Source organism: Heteronotia binoei, chromosome 3 (assembly GCF_032191835.1).
Source record: "Heteronotia binoei isolate CCM8104 ecotype False Entrance Well chromosome 3, APGP_CSIRO_Hbin_v1, whole genome shotgun sequence".
Taxonomy (NCBI): Eukaryota; Metazoa; Chordata; class Lepidosauria; order Squamata; family Gekkonidae; genus Heteronotia; species Heteronotia binoei.
In genome coordinates this window covers 162,208,050-162,230,571 of record NC_083225.1, presented here as the reverse complement: position 1 = coordinate 162,230,571, position 22,522 = coordinate 162,208,050, and the positions used below count along the sequence as shown (strand labels likewise).

General features: G+C 42.4%; 1 protein-coding gene across 3 annotated transcripts in view; it reads right to left on the bottom strand.

Moving 5' to 3' along the window:
* The window catches only part of ATP8A2 (ATPase phospholipid transporting 8A2), a 499,041-nt gene that overhangs the window by 324,310 nt on the left and 152,209 nt on the right, over positions 1-22,522 (bottom strand). For all 3 annotated transcript variants that reach the window (XM_060234774.1, XM_060234775.1, XM_060234776.1), the window contains 3 exons: positions 20,030-20,169; positions 16,316-16,454; positions 11,388-11,452 (listed from right to left, as the gene is read on the bottom strand). In XM_060234774.1, the coding sequence (XP_060090757.1) occupies positions 11,388-11,452; positions 16,316-16,454; positions 20,030-20,169 (344 nt within the window). The remainder of the gene's footprint in view (positions 1-11,387; positions 11,453-16,315; positions 16,455-20,029; positions 20,170-22,522) is intronic.

The window sequence follows — 22,522 nt, the reverse complement described above, 5'->3', positions numbered from 1 at the left end:
AAAGAATAGCTTTCTCTTTTAATATTTACTAATCCAACTAGCTATCTCTAGTGAGTTAATACTGCACTCTGGCCACACAGGTCTATAGAGTTTGATAATATTAACATTCTGGTGCATATCAAATATCACAGACCTGGCCATCAAATAATAAATTCATACCACAAAAGAAATTGAGTCAAGCAGATCTCTGGAGAAGAGGCAATCTTAAATAACTGTAGCAAAAGTTGAGAGATGGTAGTAAAACTTCTTTGTTTCCTCAGGCCAAGAAAAAAAATTAAAATTTTATTCAAGCGATTATGGCCAGACAGCACTCCAAGATCTTTATCTGACTATCCCTTGAGAACAGTGAGCCTAAATCAAGGAGAAAGAGAGGAATATTCATCTGCAAAGAGTCTCACAAAGAAACCACAGCAGACTTCCAAATGATCCACATTTTTTTTCTCTTGCAGTATCAAATAAAACAAGCTGTTCACCATTCAAAATTTATGTTGGACAATCTTACCAAAGTGCAATAGCAGAAGATTAATTGTGCTTTGCCCATCATCATTTCCATAAAGTAGGCACAAAAATGTGCTGTACCTTTTTTTTGGTCATTCACACCCTTGAGTTTCCTTCTATGTGCACTCTAAGCTTCTCCCCACCTCAGTAAACCAAGGAGCTAAATGGCTGTGCTAAAAGACAGTGAGAATCTAAGGCTGCATTTATACATCACTGGATAGTGCACCATCAGTGGGCTACAGCACTCCTTTGCAATTGGATTATCCTGTGTGGACAAAGCCAGTCCAACTGTAAATGACTGCTATAGCATAATGATAGCACAACAACCAATGGTAGTTAGATGGAACCTAGAAGCAACTGCATCAACATGTTGAGTCATATTGAAGTTCCAGAGTCAACCAAGGATCCAACAGGTATACCAGCCTAGATAATGAACCCTGGGGGCAAACATGTGAACCCATGCTCACCACGGTAGAGACTGAATTGGTTAATTTAAACTTCACCCGGTAATGGCCAGATCACAAGAACAGAGTAGTTTGAACATCCTCCCATCAGACCATTTAACATTTACTCAGTACATAAAACCAAAGCAAATATAGGGAGTTGCCCAAAAAGACCGCCACAACCACATTTAACTTTAAAAGGGGTAAATTCTCTGAGATGAGGAGGCATGTGAGGAGGAAACTGAAAGGAAAGGTAAATACGGTCAAAACCCTTGGGGAAGCTTGGAGACTATTTAAAACTATAATCCTAGAAGCTCAGATAAAATACATACCACAAGTTAGGAAAGGCACAAACACATATAAGAAGAGGCCAGCATGGTTAACAAACAAAGTAATGGAAGCTGTAAAAGGTAAGAAGGACTCCTTTAAGCGGTGGAAAACCAGTCCAAGTGAGATTAATAAAAGGGAACACAGGCAGTGGCAAATCAAATGCAAGACTGTGATCAGGCAGGCAAAAAGGGACTATGAGGAGCATATTGCAAAAAACATAAAGACCAACAATAAAAATTTCTTCAAATATATTAGAAGTAGGAAACCAGCCAGGGAAGCAGTGGGGCCCTTGGATGACCATGGGGTAAAAGGATTACTGAAGGAGGATGGGGAAATGGCTGAGAAGCTGAACGCATTTTTTGCCTCCGTCTTCACCGTGGAAGATGAGAAGTGTTTGCCCGCCCCAGAACCACTAATATTGGAAGGGGTGTTGAAAGACCTGAGTCAGATTGAGGTGACAAAAGAGGAGGTCCTACAACTGATAGACAAATTAAAAACTAATAAGTCACCGGGTCCGGATGGCATACATCCGAGAGTTCTGAAAGAACTCAAAGTTGAACTTGTGGATCTTCTAACAAAAATCTGTAATCTTTCATTGAAATCTGCCTCCGTTCCTGAGGACTGGAAGGTAGCAAATGTCACCCCCATCTTTAAAAAGGGTTCCAGAGGAGATCCGGGAAATTACAGGCCAGTCAGTCTGACTTCAATACCGGGAAAGTTGGTAGAAACCATTATCAAGGACAGAATGAGTAGGCACATTGATGAACACGGGTTATTGAGGAAGACTCAGCATGGGTTCTGCAAGGGAAGATCTTGCCTCACTAACCTGTTACATTTCTTTGAGGGGGTGAACAAACATGTGGACAAAGGAGACCCGATAGATGTTGTTTACCTTGACTTCCAGAAAGCTTTTGATAAAGTTCCTCATCAAAGGCTCCTTAGAAAGCTTGAGAGTCATAGAGTAAAAGGACAGGTCCTCTTGTGGATCAAAAACTGGCTGAGTAATAGGAAGCAGAGAGTGAGTATAAATGGGCAGTCTTCGCAGTGGAGGACGGTAAGCAGTGGGGTGCCGCAGGGCTCGGTACTGGGTCCCATCCTCTTTAACTTGTTCATAAATGATTTAGAGTTGGGAGTGAGCAGTGAAGTGGCCAAATTTGCGGATGACACTAAATTGTTCAGGGTGGTGAGAACCAGAGAGGATTGTGAGGAACTCCAAAGGGATCTGTTGAGGCTGGGTGAGTGGGCGTCAACGTGGCAGATGCGGTTCAATGTGGCCAAGTGCAAAGTAATGCACATTGGGGCCAAGAATCCCAGCTACAAATACAAGTTGATGGGGTGTGAACTGGCAGAGACAGACCAAGAGAGAGATCTTGGGGTCATGGTAGATAATTCACTGAAAATGTCAAGACAGTGTGCATTTGCAATAAAAAAGGCCAACGCCATGCTGGGAATTATTAGGAAGGGAATTGAAAACAAATCAGCCAGTATCATAATGCCTCTGTATAAATCGATGGTGCGGTCTCATTTGGAGTACTGTGTGCAGTTCTGGTCGCCGCACCTCAAAAAGGATATTATAGCATTGGAGAAAGTTCAGAAAAGGGCAACTAAAATGATTAAAGGGCTGGAACACCTTCCCTATGAAGAAAGGTTGAAACGCTTAGGGCTCTTTAGCTTGGAGAAACGTCGACTGAGGGGTGACATGATAGAAGTTTACAAGATAATGCATGGGATGGAGAAAGTAGAGAAAGAAGTACTTTTCTCCCTTTCTCACAATACAAGAACTCGTGGGCATTCGATGAAATTGCTGAGCAGACAGGTTAAAACGGATAAAAGGAAGTACTTCTTCACCCAAAGGGTGATTAACATGTGGAATTCACTGCCACAGGAGGTGGTGGCGTCCACAAGCATAGCCACCTTCAAGAAGGGGTTAGATAAAAATATGGAGCAGAGGTCCATCAGTGGCTATTAGCCACAGTGTGTGTGTGTGTGTATATATATATATATATATATATATATATATATATATTTGGCCGCTGTGTGACACAGAATGTTGGACTGGATGGGCCATTGGCCTGATCTAACATGGCTTCTCTTATGTTCTTATGTTCTTATATGGTGGGCTACATGCATCAACATGAAGATGTGTTGGGATGCCCCCAAATTTCCAAGCAATCACTGAGAGATGTGGTTCATCAGCAGCCACTCTACCAGAGTAAACAAGTAAAGTGGGCCTTTATGGAAGCACAGAAGCTCATGGAATGGGATGGTAGAATCTCAGCACCAACATGAAACTTGAGTCAGATGCTAAAGAGGCATTCACCAGTATTACTGGGCTATGACTGTGGCCTTCACCTGCAGACATAAAGAACTGCAACTTAATAGCTCTTAGGCAGCTCATCCCCCCCCTGCCATCCTGCATGGTACCTCATGGGTCTGTTTGTTGAGTGCCAGTTCCATATTTGCTGCACTATTAAACACAAGTCCTGAAACACCTTTATCCCAGCATAAGTTTCTATACAAGCTCACTTCATCAAATGCCTGGACTGTCCATTGTTATTCGTGGCAATGTTATTGCATTACCCAATAGCCCAATGTTATTGTATTGCCCGTTGCAACAGACTTTTATCAATGTGGATGAATTGGGTGACTGATTATTGAGCATCTATTATCCTCCATAATTATTTATATTCATAAGATGCTAAACATGTATTATTTGTCTGCTTCTTTCCAGTAAGAAGGAAATTTCCACAAATGTTCTACCATCCTTTCTCCTTACGCCAAGTGAAACTAACCTGTGCAAAAGCCCCAATTAATTTACTAAGGGTAAGCCTTCATGGATATCAAGATCATATACATTTCTTCTGCAGGAAAAAAAACCCCTGGGTATTTATTTTCTCAGACATCCTCATAAATTAACCGGCTCGGGTATATCAGGTACCACAGAGAAGCGCTTAGATCTCTCATGGAATTTATACAATGCTAACTATTCATTTCTATTTATTTTTCATGATGCAGTTCAATCATTCAGCTTAGGAATAGCTGGGACCAGAGCTTCCTTGGGCCTCTGTCTGATTCAGACAAAAATCTGTGGCACTGAGGTAGGGCAAACAGTGAATAAAAACCCCTTTTGCTCTGCTTGATCACTAAAGAACAAACTGAAGCAATGGAAAATGAACTGTAAAGATTCCTCTGCTGGTGCATTTATTTTACTTTTGCTGTGTTTAGCAGGAATTGCGAAATCCAGATTCTTCAGAGAGCTAACTTTTGAACTGCAAGCCTTGCTGAGACTTCTGATCTAATGTGCTCCCATTATCAGTACAAACCGAAGCAAGTGCCTGCTGTGATGCTGAAGGTTATGCTGCCATCTTGCAGCAAAAACATAGCAGTTACCACACAGCACAGAACAAGGGAAGGGTGAGTAAGACATGGAACTATAGGCACACTCTCTTAAAAAAATATTTCAGGCCATCCACAGCTCACAGTTCAAATCCTCAAAGAAATGGAAATTCAATAACACTTGAATTATCCAGACCGCTGTGTATTTAAACCTGGAGGCCCAATTAGCCAGCACCTGGAATTCAGTCGCCGGACTTTTGCTTGTAATTGTAGGCAAAGATTTCAAGACTGGAAAGGAACTTTTCTTTTTTGATGTGGGGAACTGTATATTTTACTTCACATTTGCACTGCTGCCTTGTTGTACATGCTATTGAATGTCTAATTATCACTCTGCAACTTTGCGATTGTTCCTCCCAGAGAGTCGGTGAGAGACAAGGTTTCCATCCATTTAACCACATTTCTTGTGGTTTCATCTGATGGATGCAGTTCCTTGTGTGGCTCAGCATTTCTAAAAGATTAAGGAAAAATTAAAAATCTGCAAGCAATAAAAATCAACAGTGAAGTTGAAACCCCCTCCCATGTATTCTCTCCCCCAATTTTCCTAATTAGTCTCCTTTGCTAAGTCCCACTAGAGCCTGCAATAACCAATTGCTGCTCAAGCCTAGCTGATGATTAAGACAACTGTGCTCCTTCCCTAGATATTATACAAACAGCATAGCTGCCTCCCTCAGGAAAAAGAGTCCAAGATCTGCAAAACTGCTGAGTCTTAAAACCCCATTTAGTTTTTTTAACCATTATGTATTTATCCTACTGCTTTTCCAACCTACTGTCTTCACATACTGAAATTATTCTGCTGATTACTGAATGAGAGAAAAATCCCTTGATTTGTTTCTTACATGCCAAACCCAGAAATCAGCATTAACATGCTACTTTATGCAACTTGCTGGTAGTATTGGTTGATGCATTTAAAAATACAGTAGACTGGTTTGCTTTTTATGGGCCTGATCCAGAGGCACATATGATTAAAAGAGTTCCAGAGCCAGTATCTAGCAAGGAATGTTAATATAGGGGCTTGGTTGTGCATGAAAATCTCTATATCTGGAACAGGGAAATGAAATGAATAAGCAGATTTAGTCCCTAAATAATAAAATTAAATAACTTGTAATTAACTTCAAAGTATCTTCTTCTATTGGTCCTTGGAAATGGGATGCATTTGATTTTTACACACAAAAAATGTACTTTAAAACCTGATTTTATTAAGCAATATAATAACTTTTACTACACAATACTTGATCATTTAAAAACTTTTCATACTCACTAAACTCTACTTTGAGTGTAACTGAAATAAACAGCAAATGAGTTTTAAGTCTGAAATAATTGACTTTGGGTTATATAATCTTGCCTTCAATAACGTTTTGGCAAAATATTTTCAAATTGTTTTGATTAAAGTGTGCGTTATGCCATAAATTGCATATGTGAAACAGTTATTATGGCTGGGATCCAAAGTGTGGCTTAGACATGTGTAAGCACTTGAGGGTGTGTACAGTGGCTTCTCTGTTTTCAATTTCCAGCTGCAGCTTCTCTCACACCAGAGTCCACTCCTAGGTCCCACGGGTTTGGGGAATGGGCGATCTGGCTAAGGTGCAGCCACTGGCTGCTATATACATACAAAACCTCTCTTAACTCAAGCATCTGTCACAGGATTAATTTATCTTTATCCTCCAATCAAAGAGAGACCTGTCTAGTTTGGGAACACTGGGATTTTAGCTGATAAGCAAAAGGACAATTCAAAGGGAAGAAAATGAATCTAGCAAGTTTGACTAGGTAATAAGCTTGGTTTACACTGACTTTTCACTCACTCCAACTAAAAAGTATAGGGCGGGATATAAATCCAATATCATCTTCTTCTACTACTTGTTTGTTGTTTGCATTATCCTGCTTTTACTGCATTGCTTTCCATTTTTATAATACCATTTTTAATATAATTGTTTGCTATCACATCTAACACTTTTTGCTTTGTTTCAAATATTTGGAGCCATATTCCTCTTTCATTGCTTATTTAGATACTTCATCATGCTGATTGCGTTAATTTACACTGAGGATGCATTGAGTCTCAGTGAAAAAGACAGACTATAGATAAAATTTGAGAAGAGTTCTGTTCTGTAACTGTAGCACCTATGGGGTAAAGTCTATTACAGTTTTAAAAGAGCATGGATAAGAGAATGGAAAGCAAAAAAGTTAATGATTGTAGTCCATATTTCTCATACAATGTCCCTCCAGGCACTACGAAATCTAAGAATTTCTGCACAGATGATGTTATATATGTGTAACTTCTGTCTATTATACCTTTAGCCTACTCTTCTTCCACAAAGTTCTTAGTAATGCACACGTTTCTCCCTTCTCCCAACAGCCCTGGGACTGGGAGTAAGCTAGACATGACTGGCCCAGTGTCATCCAGTGACCACCGGGATAGAGCAGGGATTTGAACGACATCTGTTAAGTCCTAGTCCAACATTCCAGTCATGGCACTGCTAAAATGCAGTGTTTGAGAACAGTATGGCAGGCACATACTTTTACATATAAATTAAATATTTTTATTATTACATGATTGCAACAAAAAAGCTGGGAGTATCATGATTGGCCACAGCCCAATGTGAGTTTTTGAATGGAGTTTATTTTCTACTAATGGAGAAAATAAATGAAAGATGACCAACTGCCTCAGACAACACATGACACCAATAAAATGAGTATAAATGCTTCTTCTTTAACATAGGCAGCAATCCTCAGTATTCAGATACTGTAATCACATTTCAATATCTTATGAAATATATAGCACCTTTTTGAGCATACTTTTTAATACTCACCGTTATTATTTAGAAGACTTATATGCCACTTTTATTCTAGAACATAAGACCCAAAGTGGTCTCAAGCTTTAAAGGCAGAAACAATCTAAAACAATAAGACAACTCAAAATCGAAATACATCAAGACATCCATCACTGATGCCAATAATATTATAAGACTCCTACTGGCACTTTTACTGCATTAGAAAGCCCTGTGTCATTCTTAACATTACATATACTTCCAAAGCTTTCTCATTTCTTCTCCCTTCACAGAGCATAGAAAGCTACACTAACCACAAGTTCTATCACACTAACCACAGGTTCTATCATAATAGGAAAACTGTTCTACTACATTGAAATTCCAATTTCATTCTTGTGCAGTAATTTTATGTTAATTACTTAAGAAATGAAAATGGGTGATCTTTCTTATGTATACCCCATACTTGGTGTCAGGGGGTGTGGCCTAATATGCAAACAAATTCCTGCTGGGCTTTTTCTACAAAAAAGCTCTGTGTGAAACAATGGTGATGTTGGGATGTGGTCTAATATACAAATGAGCTCCTGCTGAGCTTTATCTATATAAAAAGCCCTGCTTACATATACAATACTTATGTTTGCCCCATACTTATGTATACAATAATAGAATAACACAAAGATTAATGAAATTCACTTTAAAACAATTTTTTTAAAAAAAAATAGTGTAAAAAGTAATAAAATGGATTTTTCCTTGCTCACGTGATATATTCTAATTTTTTAAAAGCAGTAACTTTTAGACACCAGAGCAACATCAGTAATTTGATACCACCTGAACTTATTCAAGCATAAAAGAGAATTACACAAGGGGAGATATATTATCATTTTTTCACTAGAAGTCTGCCTAGAATCCTTTCATAGTTAATGCTGCTGAGTCACTATGATTTTCAGGGCAGTATACACTTCTGCTTATCTGATGCTAATGAATACTAACAAGGGATAGCTTAAGTGTAGGCAATCTTTTGGGGCTGAGTGCTGGAAAAATACACATCTACCTGTGAAGATGTTGGTGTGCTGGTAAATCAGCATGGGGGGGAGATGTTGACTGTACTCAGCAAGATAAACTGGGAGGAAGCAGTGGAGCCAAAACCTCAGTGGCTTATATTGGACATGGCTGGCAAGTGTGTGAGTCCAAGAGGCAATAAAGTGCATATCCGGGCTCTTCTGCATTCTCATTTTCCTTGCTTGTATGTTGCTATTGCTTTGGGGCTTTCTCCCCCTTTTTCCACATGTTTTTTGCTTCCTCTAGTGATAGATTTGATATTACATCTGTAGTATAATTACAGCTTAATATCCAATTGTCTAATCAGCTTTGGAACAACCACATCAATAGGCTGAGTCACATCCAAATTTCAGAGGTCAACCAAGTAGCCAATAAGTCAGACCAACTAAAAAGGGCAATGAACCCTGAAGATGCCAACAGAAAGGAAAGATGAGTCTCCCTGGGGAGAGAGTTCCAGAGTTTGGGGAACGCCCAAGAGCAAGAACGCCCTCTCCCAGGTTGCTTGCCACCCACCTAATCTCAGAAGTGGGGGCCTCCAAAGCTAACCATAGCTGTTGGGTAGGTTCATAAGGGAGTAGGTGTCCTTTACGCATGTTGGTCCCAAACCATGCAGAGCTTTAAAGGTCAACACCAGCACCTTGAATTATAACCAGAAACAGAGCCAGTGTAGTGGCCAAAACTGGAGTGATATGGTCCCTACAACCCACTCCAAGCAACATCCTGTCTGCAGCATTCTGCATCAACTGAAGTTTACAAACACTTTTCAAGGGCAGCCTCCACAGAGAGCATTGCAGGAAAAGGAATAGGAAAAGGAAAACTGCAACATGATTTTCTAAAAGAAAAGTGTTCTTGTGTGAGTTCGGACTCTCAATAAATAGCTTATAGAAGTAGGTTGCTCCTGTGAACAGTTAGCTTATTGCCTTGATGTACTTGTCTTGAGTGTCTGGACTTAGAACAGACAGGCTCTGATGTATTTTTGATAAGCCTTCCTGCATTTATGATGTAATGCAGAGAGATATTGTGCTGATTAGACACTTCCAGCTAGCTGGCATTCTTCCATAAATGGGATACTACATGTTGAAGCTAACAACATTCTTATACAATGCATAATTGACTTGAGAAGCCACAGTGAGACCTATTAGCATAGTCGGCATTTTAAAAGAATTAGGAAAATTCATGGCAGATAGGCCTAACAATGGCTATTAGCAAAGACTACTGAATGACCACTCCATATTCACAGGCAGTAAGCCTTTGAATGCTAGGGGCCACCAAAGGGTTCTTGCCTTATGAGCTACTGATATGGTTCACAAAAACACTGACTAGACCAAACAGGTCCTTGATCAGTCAGGGTTGTTTTTTAATGGTGGAAAAACATTTCAGAAGTTCAAGCATAGCCTTTGCTTAAATATTTCTCATGGCACATACTCAAAGCAGACCATGTAATCACCAATTGTCTAGACTCAGGAGGACAATAGATATAAATCAACCAGTTCTCCAATGGTCTGACAAGCAACAGGGTCTTGGTTTCTCTCCCTTTATGGTTTGCAAAATTTTCAGGGCTTCCATTACTTCTGGAATTTACCAGATACTTCTGATAACTTTGATTCCCTTTTGAACTTGTGACTGAGTACCAACAACTTGCTATATAAACTTTCCCCATTCAGATGTATTTGATTTGCAAACAAGCATGGGCCGTACAGTACTGAGGTAATACACAAGGCAATAAGGAGTACTGCTGGAATTTATAGTTATCTCAATCAGAACACAAAGTTGTTCAGCTTTCAGTCCTCAGATTTGAACAGAGTTATTCTACAAAAACTAATAGCAAACTAGTTTCAAACTGAGCTAAGGAGAGTTGACCTATTGTGGCGGAATTATATAGGCGAGACAGGACAGTTCTGTACAGCAGCCTGAATTTGCTTAGGCCTCTCTGTTTAGTTCTCTCCCATAAGGTGTTGAAGGATGCTCTTCTGCCTGACAATGCACCCTGCACTCTGCTCTAAAAGAACTGTTTATAATTACATTTTTGAGTTCCAGCCATGAAGCCAAAACATCTAGATAAGAGAACCTGAGACTCCAAGCTGTTGTCTTGACAGTGGGGTGTTTTAACCTAGTGATGCAATGACTCAGGTCAGAAAAGGGAAGGGTCTGGTTTCGTCAGGACCATCAGGTTTCTTGAGTGACAGTTAATCTGGATTCTAAACCTGGCATTTAACACCAGTGTTCGAGATGATAATGGCTCCTCTGCCAACACCGTGGTTAGGTCTTGCCAGAAGTGGCTGGAATGCATTCCTAAAAAGGTATTAAATGCACTATTGCCAGCACTGAGGTTAGGTCTTGCCAGAAGTGGCTGGAATGCATTCCTAAAAAGGTATTAAGCGCACTATTGCCAGCACCGTGGTTATGTCTTGCCAGAAGTGGCTGGAGTGCATTCCTAAAAAGATAATAAATGCACTATTTGTTTATAAGTATTGGTTTGTCTTTTCCCTTCTGTAAGATGAATACCGAAACTGGTTCTTGCTAGAAAATTTGTGCAATATAGTTTTCTTTCAATAAACCATGAATACTTTAGAACAGGTTTCTCTCACACAAATTATGGAGTTCCTGCCAGTTTCAACTTCTCCCCTTGTCAAGCCAGGTGGGATGGAAATCCTAAGAAAGGTTCCTATACTCCTAAATTCCCTAACACCTATAACTAATAACACTATCTAATTATTTACAGAGTGATTTTTTCCGAAGTGAACACCCCTCCCCCGCTCCCTCCCTTATTTAGTATCTAATAGAAGCATTTTACTCCAAAGTTGCCTGAAGCTAAACAAGAGGATGAATTCACATTCAGTCACATCATTTCATATCATTGGTTTGCTTAGATCAAGAGAAATAATGACAAACATTTACTTACATCCAAAGAATCTTCATTCACAAGGATGAGAGACATACTCTGAGACACTAACCGGCAGGAGTAGCCTATGGAGATACCAACAGACGGACAAATTAAGCAACGCAATAAAAGATAAAGCTGCTCACATTGGCTACAATACTTTCGCTTTTGCAATTGTAACCACAAAGTTAAACATCAACAATTAAACAAAAAGGAGTACAGCTATCAATCAGGTAAGAGGCCTATTAAATTTTAAAAAACCTAGACAATTGTTAAAGTGAATGAGAGTTGACAGAGAATGAAACATGGACAAAGTCAGTCTCAACTGGGACCACCACATTGAGAGCCAGTGTTATGAAGTGGTTAGAATACAGAACTAGCACAGGACAGAAACTGGCTTCAAAGCCCCAGCTTCCTCAGAGGGCATTGAGTTAGTCATCTCAGCCTACCTTATCTCACAAAGATATTGTGAGGGCAGAATGGAGCAGTAAGACAATGTACTGTGGCCTATGTAGTATAGGTGGGGTAGGATAATATATATATATATATATATATATATATATATATATATATATATATATATATATATATATATATAATATCCAACACCGGGCATTGAGTTAGTCATCTCAGCCTACCTTATCTCACAAAGATATTGTGAGGGCAGAATGGAGCAGTAAGACAATGTACTGTGGCCTATGTAGTATAGGTGGGGTAGGATAATATATATATATATATATATATATATATATATATATATATATATATATATATATATATATATATATATATATATATATATATATATAATATCCAACACCGGGCATTGAGTTAGTCATCTCAGCCTACCTTATCTCACAAAGATATTGTGAGGGCAGAATGGAGCAGTAAGACAATGTACTGTGGCCTATGTAGTATAGGTGGGGTAGGATAATATATATATATATATATATAATATCCAACACCGGGCATTGAGTTAGTCATCTCAGCCTACCTTATCTCACAAAGATATTGTGAGGGCAGAATGGAGCAGTAAGACAATGTACTGTGGCCTATGTAGTATAGGTGGGGTAGGATAATATATATATATATATATATATAATATCCAACACCGGGCATTGAGTTAGTCATCTCAGCCTACCTTATCTCACAAAGATATTGTGAGGGCAGAATGGAGCAGTAAGACAATGTACTGTGGCCTATGTAGTATAGGTGGGGTAGGATAATATATATATATATATATATATATATATATATATATATAATATCCAACACCGGGCATTGAGTTAGTCATCTCAGCCTACCTTATCTCACAAAGATATTGTGAGGGCAGAATGGAGCAGTAAGACAATGTACTGTGGCCTATGTAGTATAGGTGGGGTAGGATAATATATATATATATATATATAATATCCAACACCGGGCATTGAGTTAGTCATCTCAGCCTACCTTATCTCACAAAGATATTGTGAGGGCAGAATGGAGCAGTAAGACAATGTACTGTGGCCTATGTAGTATAGGTGGGGTAGGATAATATATATATATATATATATATATAATATCCAACACCGGGCATTGAGTTAGTCATCTCAGCCTACCTTATCTCACAAAGATATTGTGAGGGCAGAATGGAGCAGTAAGACAATGTACTGTGGCCTATGTAGTATAGGTGGGGTAGGATAATATATATATATATATATATATATATATAATATCCAACACCGGGCATTGAGTTAGTCATCTCAGCCTACCTTATCTCACAAAGATAATATCCAACACCACACAAAACCAAACACTGACTGGCTTACAATGGAACTGTGGACATCAGCAACTATTATCCAACCAGAGGAATTTACTGTAGAAACAGTTGAAAAAGTCTAACAATGTTAATACTAAGGATACAAATAAAAGTTCATTACATTCAGCAAGACTTTAAGCATGCAGCTTTAAAAACAGAATTTAAAAAATTTCTATGCACCTGATCCTGGGGGAGAGCAAATTTCTTGCAGAAATGACTCCTGCCATCTAAGCTCACAGATCATGAAGGCTATGCAAGAATAAACACCCTGACAGACATCCCAGTCTTTAGTGAGAGAGAAACCCAGAAAAAAGTGAGGCGCAGAAGCTAGGACCAGTGAACCTAGCCTATGTGGCACACATTCACACACTCAGCTGAGGTGGGCCAGAGACCATCCCTTTCAGTCTTATACTGGGAAAATTCCAAGAACTGGTGCTTTTCTGATTACATGATTCTGATCTAGCATAGATGGAAAGAGCCCAAACTGGATAAAATGTTCCCAATATCTAAATACCATAATGCAGGGCCTTTTTTGTAGAAAAAGCCCAGCAGGGACTCATTTTCATATTAGGCCACACACCCTGACATCACCACTGTTTAACATAGGGGTTTTTTGTAGTAAAGGCCCAGCAGGTGCTCATTTGCATATTAGGCCACACCCTCTGATGCCAAGCCAGCCGGAACTGCATTCCTGTGCGTTCCTGCTCAAAAAAAAACCCCTGCCATAATGTAATACAAACAACCATATTAAAGTGTACACATACAATCTTTTAGAACTGAATCCATTACTTCCTGTTAAACACCATGACATGTAGTCTTTTCTATGTCGATGTAGCAAATGCAAACTTGTGACTTTTGAGGTCAAATATTACCCAATATGCTATTTGTTATCACTCAAAAGAAGGACTATGTCAGTTGGATAGCATGGATATGTTCTTCACATGTCACGAAGAAACACTGTTGAACCCAATAACAACTAGGCCTTTTTTCTGTGATGTTCCAGTCACTTATTCAAGTCAGTGTGGTCACTCAGTGTTCATACAGGCATACGCACAGAACTCCATTTTTCTTCAGGGCTTGTTTGCCTTCTCAGTAAGTTTAGAAGACTTTCTGCTTTCCAAAGATTTATTCCAAATCTTTAATACATGTATAAAGGGGGGAGTGAATTTTGACCAAAAAACCATTCAGATTCTTTAAACCTCTATTAAAAAAATAAAATTCAACATACTGAATTTTATTTAAATACTTAGGATTTATAGATCAGGCCATGCACTACAAGCTAATCTTTATTTTAAGATTTCACTGAAAAAAAGAAAAAGAAAAGAAACCTATAGCTTCAACCATGTCTCTCCGTGTCAGGCACAGTCTTTTCCCCAGGGAACGACTGCAGCTCTAAGTGTTACAAATTCGGTATAACTAATTCAAAGGGATTTTCTGGTAGTTTTTGACTGGAACAACAGCTGCAACAATGAACAGTAATTTCTAAGCTGCTGCTGGCTGTTTTATTTTACATCTTTCAAATCAAGTAAAGGCGCCATTCGACAACTGATGCTGGAAGACAGAGTCTTGAGCAACAATGGAAAAGGCAGTTCTACTGGATTTCTCAGCGATTAGTCAGACAGGATTCTGAATTCATGTAGTATTCCGTGATGGGTGCTTTCCACTTTAATATCCTTACTTGTTTTGAGTCTGTTCAGAAAGGGTTGCTTTTCAGTACACACCTGTGATGAATGGTCATATTGTAAAGGTGCTAGAGGACCTGAACTGGGGACTTAGAAAGCAATTTGTATTTCCCCACTTTCACCTCACAGCTCCAATCACACTATCAAAATTCAAATTAAGAGAATGTTGTTCCCTCATAGACTTCCATGAAATGTATACATAAGCGACTGTGTGTTGGGCTTGTAAACAAAATCTACAAACTTGACTTTATGTACCCTTGAAGCCAGGTGTAGTAGCAATCTGGACCTTCAAAATGACAGCCACATTAAATCATTCTATCAAGATCAATTCAGAATGCCCTCCTTGATTTGTTTGGTCTTACAATGAAAAATACATTTAAAATCTTTTTCTCTGCAGGGGTAAAGCAAGCAAAGCTTTTATGATTTATTGAGGCTGCATCTAAACGTTTACTTTTAAGTAAGAGCAATCTTTTAAAAATGTAAATAAAAAGAACTACTGGCTGTCCAAAACTTCACTGAGGTAATGCAAGTGATGTCACAGAACATCAGAATTTTGGCATTCAAACTAGTCTTAAATTAACTACCAATCTCACAGGTTTTTGTATGTCCTGTCTTTGGGGACTTCAAAGATCTTGGTGTACAAATTACGGTAATTAAAAAGAGATGAAGAGATTAAAATGGAAAGAAGTAAAAATTACTATTAGTGAAAATATACAAGACTAAAACAGAACAGGGATGTGAAATTTTTTTCCCCGTGGTGTGTATTATTAGTTTAATGGTTTAATTTATATCCTGCTTTTCTCCTTTGTGGGATTCCTTAAGTGGCTTATCACATCATTCTTCTCTCCTCTCCTCTGTCCTCATGACACCAAATCTGTGAGGTAGGTTAAGCTGAGAGGCTGTGAGGGGCACAAGGTCACCCAGTGCCCTTCCAGAGTGAGGCTATGAATCTGAGTGTCCCAGGTCTTGATTGGCACTCTAACCAGTACTCTAACTAGTGGAGAGTCAGTGTGGTGTAAGTGTGATTAAGACAGGCAACCTCTGATCTGGAGAACTGGGTTTGATCTCTCACTCCTGCACAAGAAACCTGGTGGCTTTGGACCAGTCAGATCTCTCTGGACTCTCTCAGACCCACCCACCTCACAAAGTTCCTGTTGTGAGGAGGGGAAGGGAAACAATTGTAAGCCTTTTTGAGACTCCTTAAGATATAGAAAAGTGTGGTATAAAAATCTGCTCTTCTTTTTCTACAGCATGCCAGATCTCTATAGATGCCAAAATAGAATTCGGCACACATTTAGCAATCCATTTTCCGCGTTTTCCCCTTTTACCTAGTTCAATGATTTAATAGTCTGAATCAGTGAAGTTAATGACCTTTAAAAAAAAACATACATGTTCAATCCACCAAACACTTCTGCTGTGTGCCTGGTTTGAATAGGGCAACTTTACTGGAAAACTTGAAGGGATGTTACCTATGTTCAGAGCTGTTTCTTGTTTGTCCCCCGTCAATATCCAGATCTTGATCTCTGCTTTCATTAATGTGGATATGGTTTCTGGGACACCAGCTTGAAGGCGGTCTTCAATGGCTGTAGCTCCAAGAAGCAGTAAATCCTAAAATGGATGGGAGACAAAAGAATTGGGAGCGTTTCTTCTCTTCAGACCAATTTCTGCTTGGACTGTGCTCAAAAAACCAAATTAATGACAGCAGCCAGTGCCATGTCCTTTCTACTGCCCTCTGACAAGAGATGTACAAAGTAGTTAACTTTCATTGTTCCTTCTGGAAGAAAATTGAACATTTCAGAGGACTATCAGAGAAGTGAGGGCTTTGATCAGAAGGAGGGCAATGTTTCAAAAGCAATTAATGGTAATTGCAACTTAAACGATAGCCAGTGGAGAAAGGCATGTAGCCGTGCATGTACCAGATTGCCATAGCAACGTCCTTAACAGCTTTAATTGGTGTATTTCTTAAGTTCTGAAAACAGAGATAGCGTGGCATTGTGTCATTAAAAATACATCCTGTCTCAAAATATAAATATGAACTAGATGCAAATCATTCAAAATGAAGCTATCACTTGACTAAATCACTTTGCACGTATAAATGAAACAATCATTTAACCGTTTATGCACATATAGATCTACAAACAAAAAAAAGTGGCTTAAAACCCATGCACACCTATTTAGGCATAAAGTCCAACTGAACTTAGAAAGGCTTACTTTTCAGTAAAAATGCTTAACATCAGATTGCATGATGTAAGTTGCTGAAATTTGCAAGCAGTAGAGCATAGTGCCCAGCATTAAGCTGATCCCATCAATGCCAGGGGCCCCTTCCGCCTCTTTCAGATAACAGACGGATATAAACAAGGGTTCATTGCCTACATCTAGAACACAATTTTTAAATTTAATATACTTGTTCTAGTTAACATCCAGCCCAATACAGTCTTCTCACAACCCTCCATGGTCCCAGGCAAAGCCTCCTTCAGCCCTGACATTCAGTGCTCCCCAGGACCAGAGGCTAGACCCAAACTCCCCACAAGCGATATAGTTTCCAAGCTATAGTTAGAGCTCCATTCTAAACCCCGCAAGAGTGAAACAGAGCTCTAGATGCTGGTGCAGCCTGGTGTCCACCAAAAGCCTCAAAAGATTGTTTTTAGCATCAGACTATGGTTGTTTCTACCCAAGGCTGATACCCCTGTGTATCTCTCCTTGACATGCTGAATACAGAAGCATTTACACTAGCAAAGGAAAAGGCACACAGCAGTTTTCCCTGCACTTTCCTTACCTTAGCCCTTAGCAGTCACCATTCCCCTCCCCTCAGGCACTAGAAAGATTTGGGGGAGGAGAGTGTTTTTTAAAAATGTGGCAACTACTATACCACTGTAGTGTTAGCGCATGATATTTATTTATTTATTTTGGAGAGACGGAATTCTGCTCCCTCTCCAGGAACCTGCCTCAGGCAACTTACAGAATAAAAATAACAAAAACAAAACACTAAAAGGTACTGATTAAAATCCAGCACTAAAACCCCAGCTCAGCATAAAAACACAGACCATAAAAGCAGACAGCTTAAAATAACCGTTTCCAAACTAAAAAAGAAATAAAAGACCAATCCCTTAATTAAAAGCATGCATAAACAGAAACTTTTTGTCCTGGTACCTAACATTTTTGAAAGCAATGTAGGTGGCCAGGTTAAGCAGAAGGGGAAGGACATTCCACAAGTGAGGCGCTACTACTGAAAAAGCCCTGTCTTTGATTTCCATCCATCTCATCTCTGAAGGTGGGAGCAAAAAGAATAGAGTTAGTGAGGCAGATCTTAACAGGTGGGCTGGACAATATGGGAGGAAGCGGTCTTTCAGGTACTCTGGGCTCAAGTCATTTTTAAAAAAATGTTTAAATGGCATGGGGGGAGCTAGTTGCCCTGGGGTGCTGAGGCAAAGAAAATGGCACTAATGTGATTTTTCCAAAAAGATTAGGACAGGGTATTGAACTCATTTATGATGAGGGCCAGATCTGACATAAATGAGACCTTGTCAGGACGAGCCATGTGTGTCATAAAATGTGATGCCAGGTAGCAGATAAACTTTATATAGGATGCAGACAAACAAAATTAAATATATATTTTTAAAAAAACTTAAAATAAAATATGCTTAAAAAATTAGCACTCTTGTAATATTTTGTTTATTTAACAGTCTCTGATAAATGACACCTCATGCTCTTAATTATTGCATCAAAATCTGGAGACAATGTCTGCGCTGTAGCCAGAGCTTTCTTTGTAGAAAAAGCCCAGCAGGAACTTATTTGCATATTAGGTCGCATCTCCTGGCATCACCATTGTTTTACGCAGGGCTTTTTTGTAGGAAAATTCCAGCAGGAACTCATTTGCATATTAGGCCACACCCCCCAACACCATGCCAGTCAGAGCTGCGTTCCTGTGTGTTCCTGCTCAAAAAAAGTCCTGGCTGTAGCAATCTTGAGTATGCTGTTCAGGTGTTGTCCAGGTGTGTGTCTGTTAGTTGCAAACCTACTTTTGGTTTATTGACATTCATTACAGAAAATGCATGGTCAATGCTTTGAGTCTAAGGCCATGGGGAAAACATGAAATGGCTGAGCAATGAGAGCTTCTGACTTAAGCTGCTTCATGTGCTGGTCAGCCAATGGAGAAAACAGAGGCTTTGCTCTGTAGCTTCTGAGTAATTGAGCAAGCCTGGCAAAGCAAGTTGTGATACAGAAGGAAGCAAGAGAGAAAGAAGGAAGCAGGTAACAGTGAGTTGCTCACAGGGCCGATAGGAGCCCTCTGGAGGACTGATCCAGTCCTTGAGCTGCACGTTTGACACCCCTGAATTAGGATATGTGGATGCTAAAAAGAACTCCACTCCAATCTGGAACACAAGCCAAAACACATCCTTCACATGGATGTAGCCTAGAGGCTGCCTAGATCTTCACAGCTTGCCTTGCTTAGACAGATACCATAGCTGCAGAACTGGAACAGTCATGCTCTCAAGCTGAATGTATTGACATCCAGCAATGTTTGGTCAGCTACATGAATATTTCATGTTTGGCACTCAAATGTTTAGCTGGGAACAGTTTCCAGACACCCTCAGATGGACATCAAATGGTATTTTTAAACCCTGCTTTTGGAAGCAGTACTTATAGAAGTGGTTTATTTCTCTACCAGCAACAACCCAGGAATCCCCCAGTATAGCAAGTCTGGGAAGGGGTCATGGCTCAGTGGAAGAGCAGCTGCTTGGCATGCAGAAAGTCCCAGGTTCAACCCCTGATGTCTCCAATTAAGGATTAGTTACTAAGTGATGTGAAAGACCTCTACCTGAGACTCTGGAAAGCCACTGCCACTCTGAGTAGACCATACTCTGATGAACCAGTATACTGAAATGCTCTGATTTCCTTCTTTCAAAATGATACATTGTTAACTATGAAATTCACTGTACTTTTAAAGGAATGGAGAAACCATTTGTTAAAGCACGCTGGTTGAGAGTTCTAAAATTAATACATGTGGTGTTGCTTCCAATCAAGCAAAGTAAGTCCTCTGTTTATAATGGAACAGCATGTTGTCTTCAAGCTGATTACTTCATCTGAATAAAGTCACGCTTAATGCCAACTGCAAGAACAGTGAATGCAAATGGACAAGGATTCAGCTGTTAGCAGGAGAAAAATCTTCCATTGTTCATTACCTTTTCAATGATCTCATAGCACTCCTCCAGCTTCTGAGACCTGTCTTTCAAAATGGTGCTGGCTTCATTATAAATGTTCAACCAATCCTGGTAAGAGTTTTCTGAGAGATCTGCATATGCAATGCACAGAGTCCTCAAACCTAAAAAGGAAACACAGGCACAATATCATATGGAACACTACTCAGTCAAAAAGCCATGCAATTTACAATCTGGGAGAAATTAACAATGAACTGAACACTCAGAAGGGTTTGCATATCAACCCTCTAGGGTGGCCAGACCGTCCCGGTCTCCCGGGACATTCCCGGATCTGGCCACCCAATCCCGGATCCCGGGCTGCCTATACCGGGACCATTAAAGGTCCCGGTTTAGGCAGCCCCGGAGCCGGTGGGCCGCGGGCGCCGGCGGGGAAGGCGGCGAGGGAGGGAGGGAGCGTCCCTGCGCCTGCGCAGGGCCCCTGCGCAGGCGCAGGGACGCTCCCTCCCTCCCTCGCCGCCTTCCCCGCCCGCGCGCGGGGCCCGGCGGCAGTGGTGGAGGCCTCTCCGTGGCCTCCGCTGGTCGCTGGAAGCCCTCCAGAGACTCTGGAGGGCCTCCAGCGACCAGCGGAGGCCGCGGAGAGGCCGCGGGGCACCCGGCGCTGGTCCCGGAAGGCCTTCCAGAGACTCTGGAAGGCCTTCGGGGACCAGCGCCGGCCAGCGAAGGCTTCCCCGCGGCCTCCGCTGGTCCCTGGAGGCCCTCCAGAGTCTCTGGAGGGCCTCCAGGGACCAGCGGAGGCCGCGGGGAGGCCGCGGGGCACCCGGCGCTGGTCCCGGAAGGCCTTCCAGAGCCTCTGGAAGGCCTTCGGGGACCAGCGCCGGCCAGCGAAGGCTTCCCCGCGGCCTCCGCTGGTCCCTGGAGGCCCTCCAGAGTCTCTGGAGGGCCTCCAGGGACCAGCGGAGGCCGCGGGGAGGCCGCGGGGCACCCGGCGCTGGTCCCGGAAGGCCTTCCAGAGCCTCTGGAAGGCCTTCGGGGACCAGCGCCGGCCAGCGAAGGCTTCCCCGCGGCCTCCGCTGGTCCCTGGAGGCCCTCCAGAGTCTCTGGAGGGCCTCCAGGGACCAGTGGAGGCCGCGGGGAGGCCGCGGGGCACCCGGCGCTGGTCCCGGAAGGCCTTCCAGAGGCTCTGGAAGGCCTTCCGGGACCAGCGCCGGCCAGCGAAGGCTTCCCCGCGGCCTCCGCTGGTCCCTGGAGGCCCTCCAGAGTCTCTGGAGGGCCTCCAGGGACCAGCGGAGGCCGCGGGGAGGCCGCGGGGCACCCGGCGCTGGTCCCGGAAGGCCTTCCAGAGCCTCTGGAAGGCCTTCGGGGACCAGCGCCGGCCAGCGAAGGCTTCCCCGCGGCCTCCGCTGGTCCCTGGAGGCCCTCCAGAGTCTCTGGAGGGCCTCCAGGGACCAGCGGAGGCCGCGGGGAGGCCGCGGGGCACCCGGCGCTGGTCCCGGAAGGCCTTCCAGAGGCTCTGGAAGGCCTTCCGGGACCAACGCCGGCCAGCGAAGGCTTCCCCGCGGCCTCCGCTGGTCCCTGGAGGCCCTCCAGAGTCTCTGGAGGGCCTCCAGGGACCAGCGGAGGCCGCGGGGAAGCCGCGGAGCAGCCGGCGCTGGTCCCTGGAGGCCTCCAGAGGCCAGCGCCGGCAGCTCCCTCCCTCCCTCGCCGCGAGGCCGCCGCCGGAGGACTCCCCGCCGCCGCCGCCGCTGGACTCCGCCGCCCTGGAATAAGGTAAGGGGGCCGAAAGCGGGGGGGGCGGGGGGCGGCCTTCCTTTCTTCCCTCCCTCCTCCCTCCCTCCCTCCCTTTCTTCCTTCCTTCCTTCCTTCCTTCCCTCACTCCCTTCCCTTCCTTCCTTCCCTCCCTCCCCCCTTCCTTCCCTCCCTCCCTCCCTCCCCCCTTCCTTCCTTCCTTCCCTCCCTCCCTCCTCCCTTCCTTCCTTCCCTCCCTCCCTCCCCCTTCCTTCCTTCCTTCCTTCCCTCCCTCCCTCCCCCTTCCTTCCTTCCTTCCTTCCCTCCTTCCTTCCTTCCTTCCCTCCCTTCCTCCCTCCCTTCCTTCCCTCCCTCCCTTCTTCCTTTCTTCCCTTCTTCCCTCCCTCCCTTTCTCCCTTCCTTCCTTCCTTCCCTCCCTCCCTCCTTATGTTCTTATGTGACACAGAGTGTTGGACTGGATGGGCCACTGGCCTGATCCAACAGGGCTTCTCTTATGTTGTTATGTGACGCAGAGTGTTGGACTGGATGGGCCACTGGCCTGATCCAACAGGGCTTCTCTTATGTTGTTATGTGACGCAGAGTGTTGGACTGGATGGGCCACTGGCCTGATCCAACAGGGCTTCTCTTATGTTGTTATGTGACGCAGAGTGTTGGACTGGATGGGCCACTGGCCTGATCCAACAGGGCTTCTCTTATGTTGTTATGTGACGCAGAGTGTTGGACTGGATGGGCCACTGGCCTGATCCAACAGGGCTTCTCTTATGTTGTTAT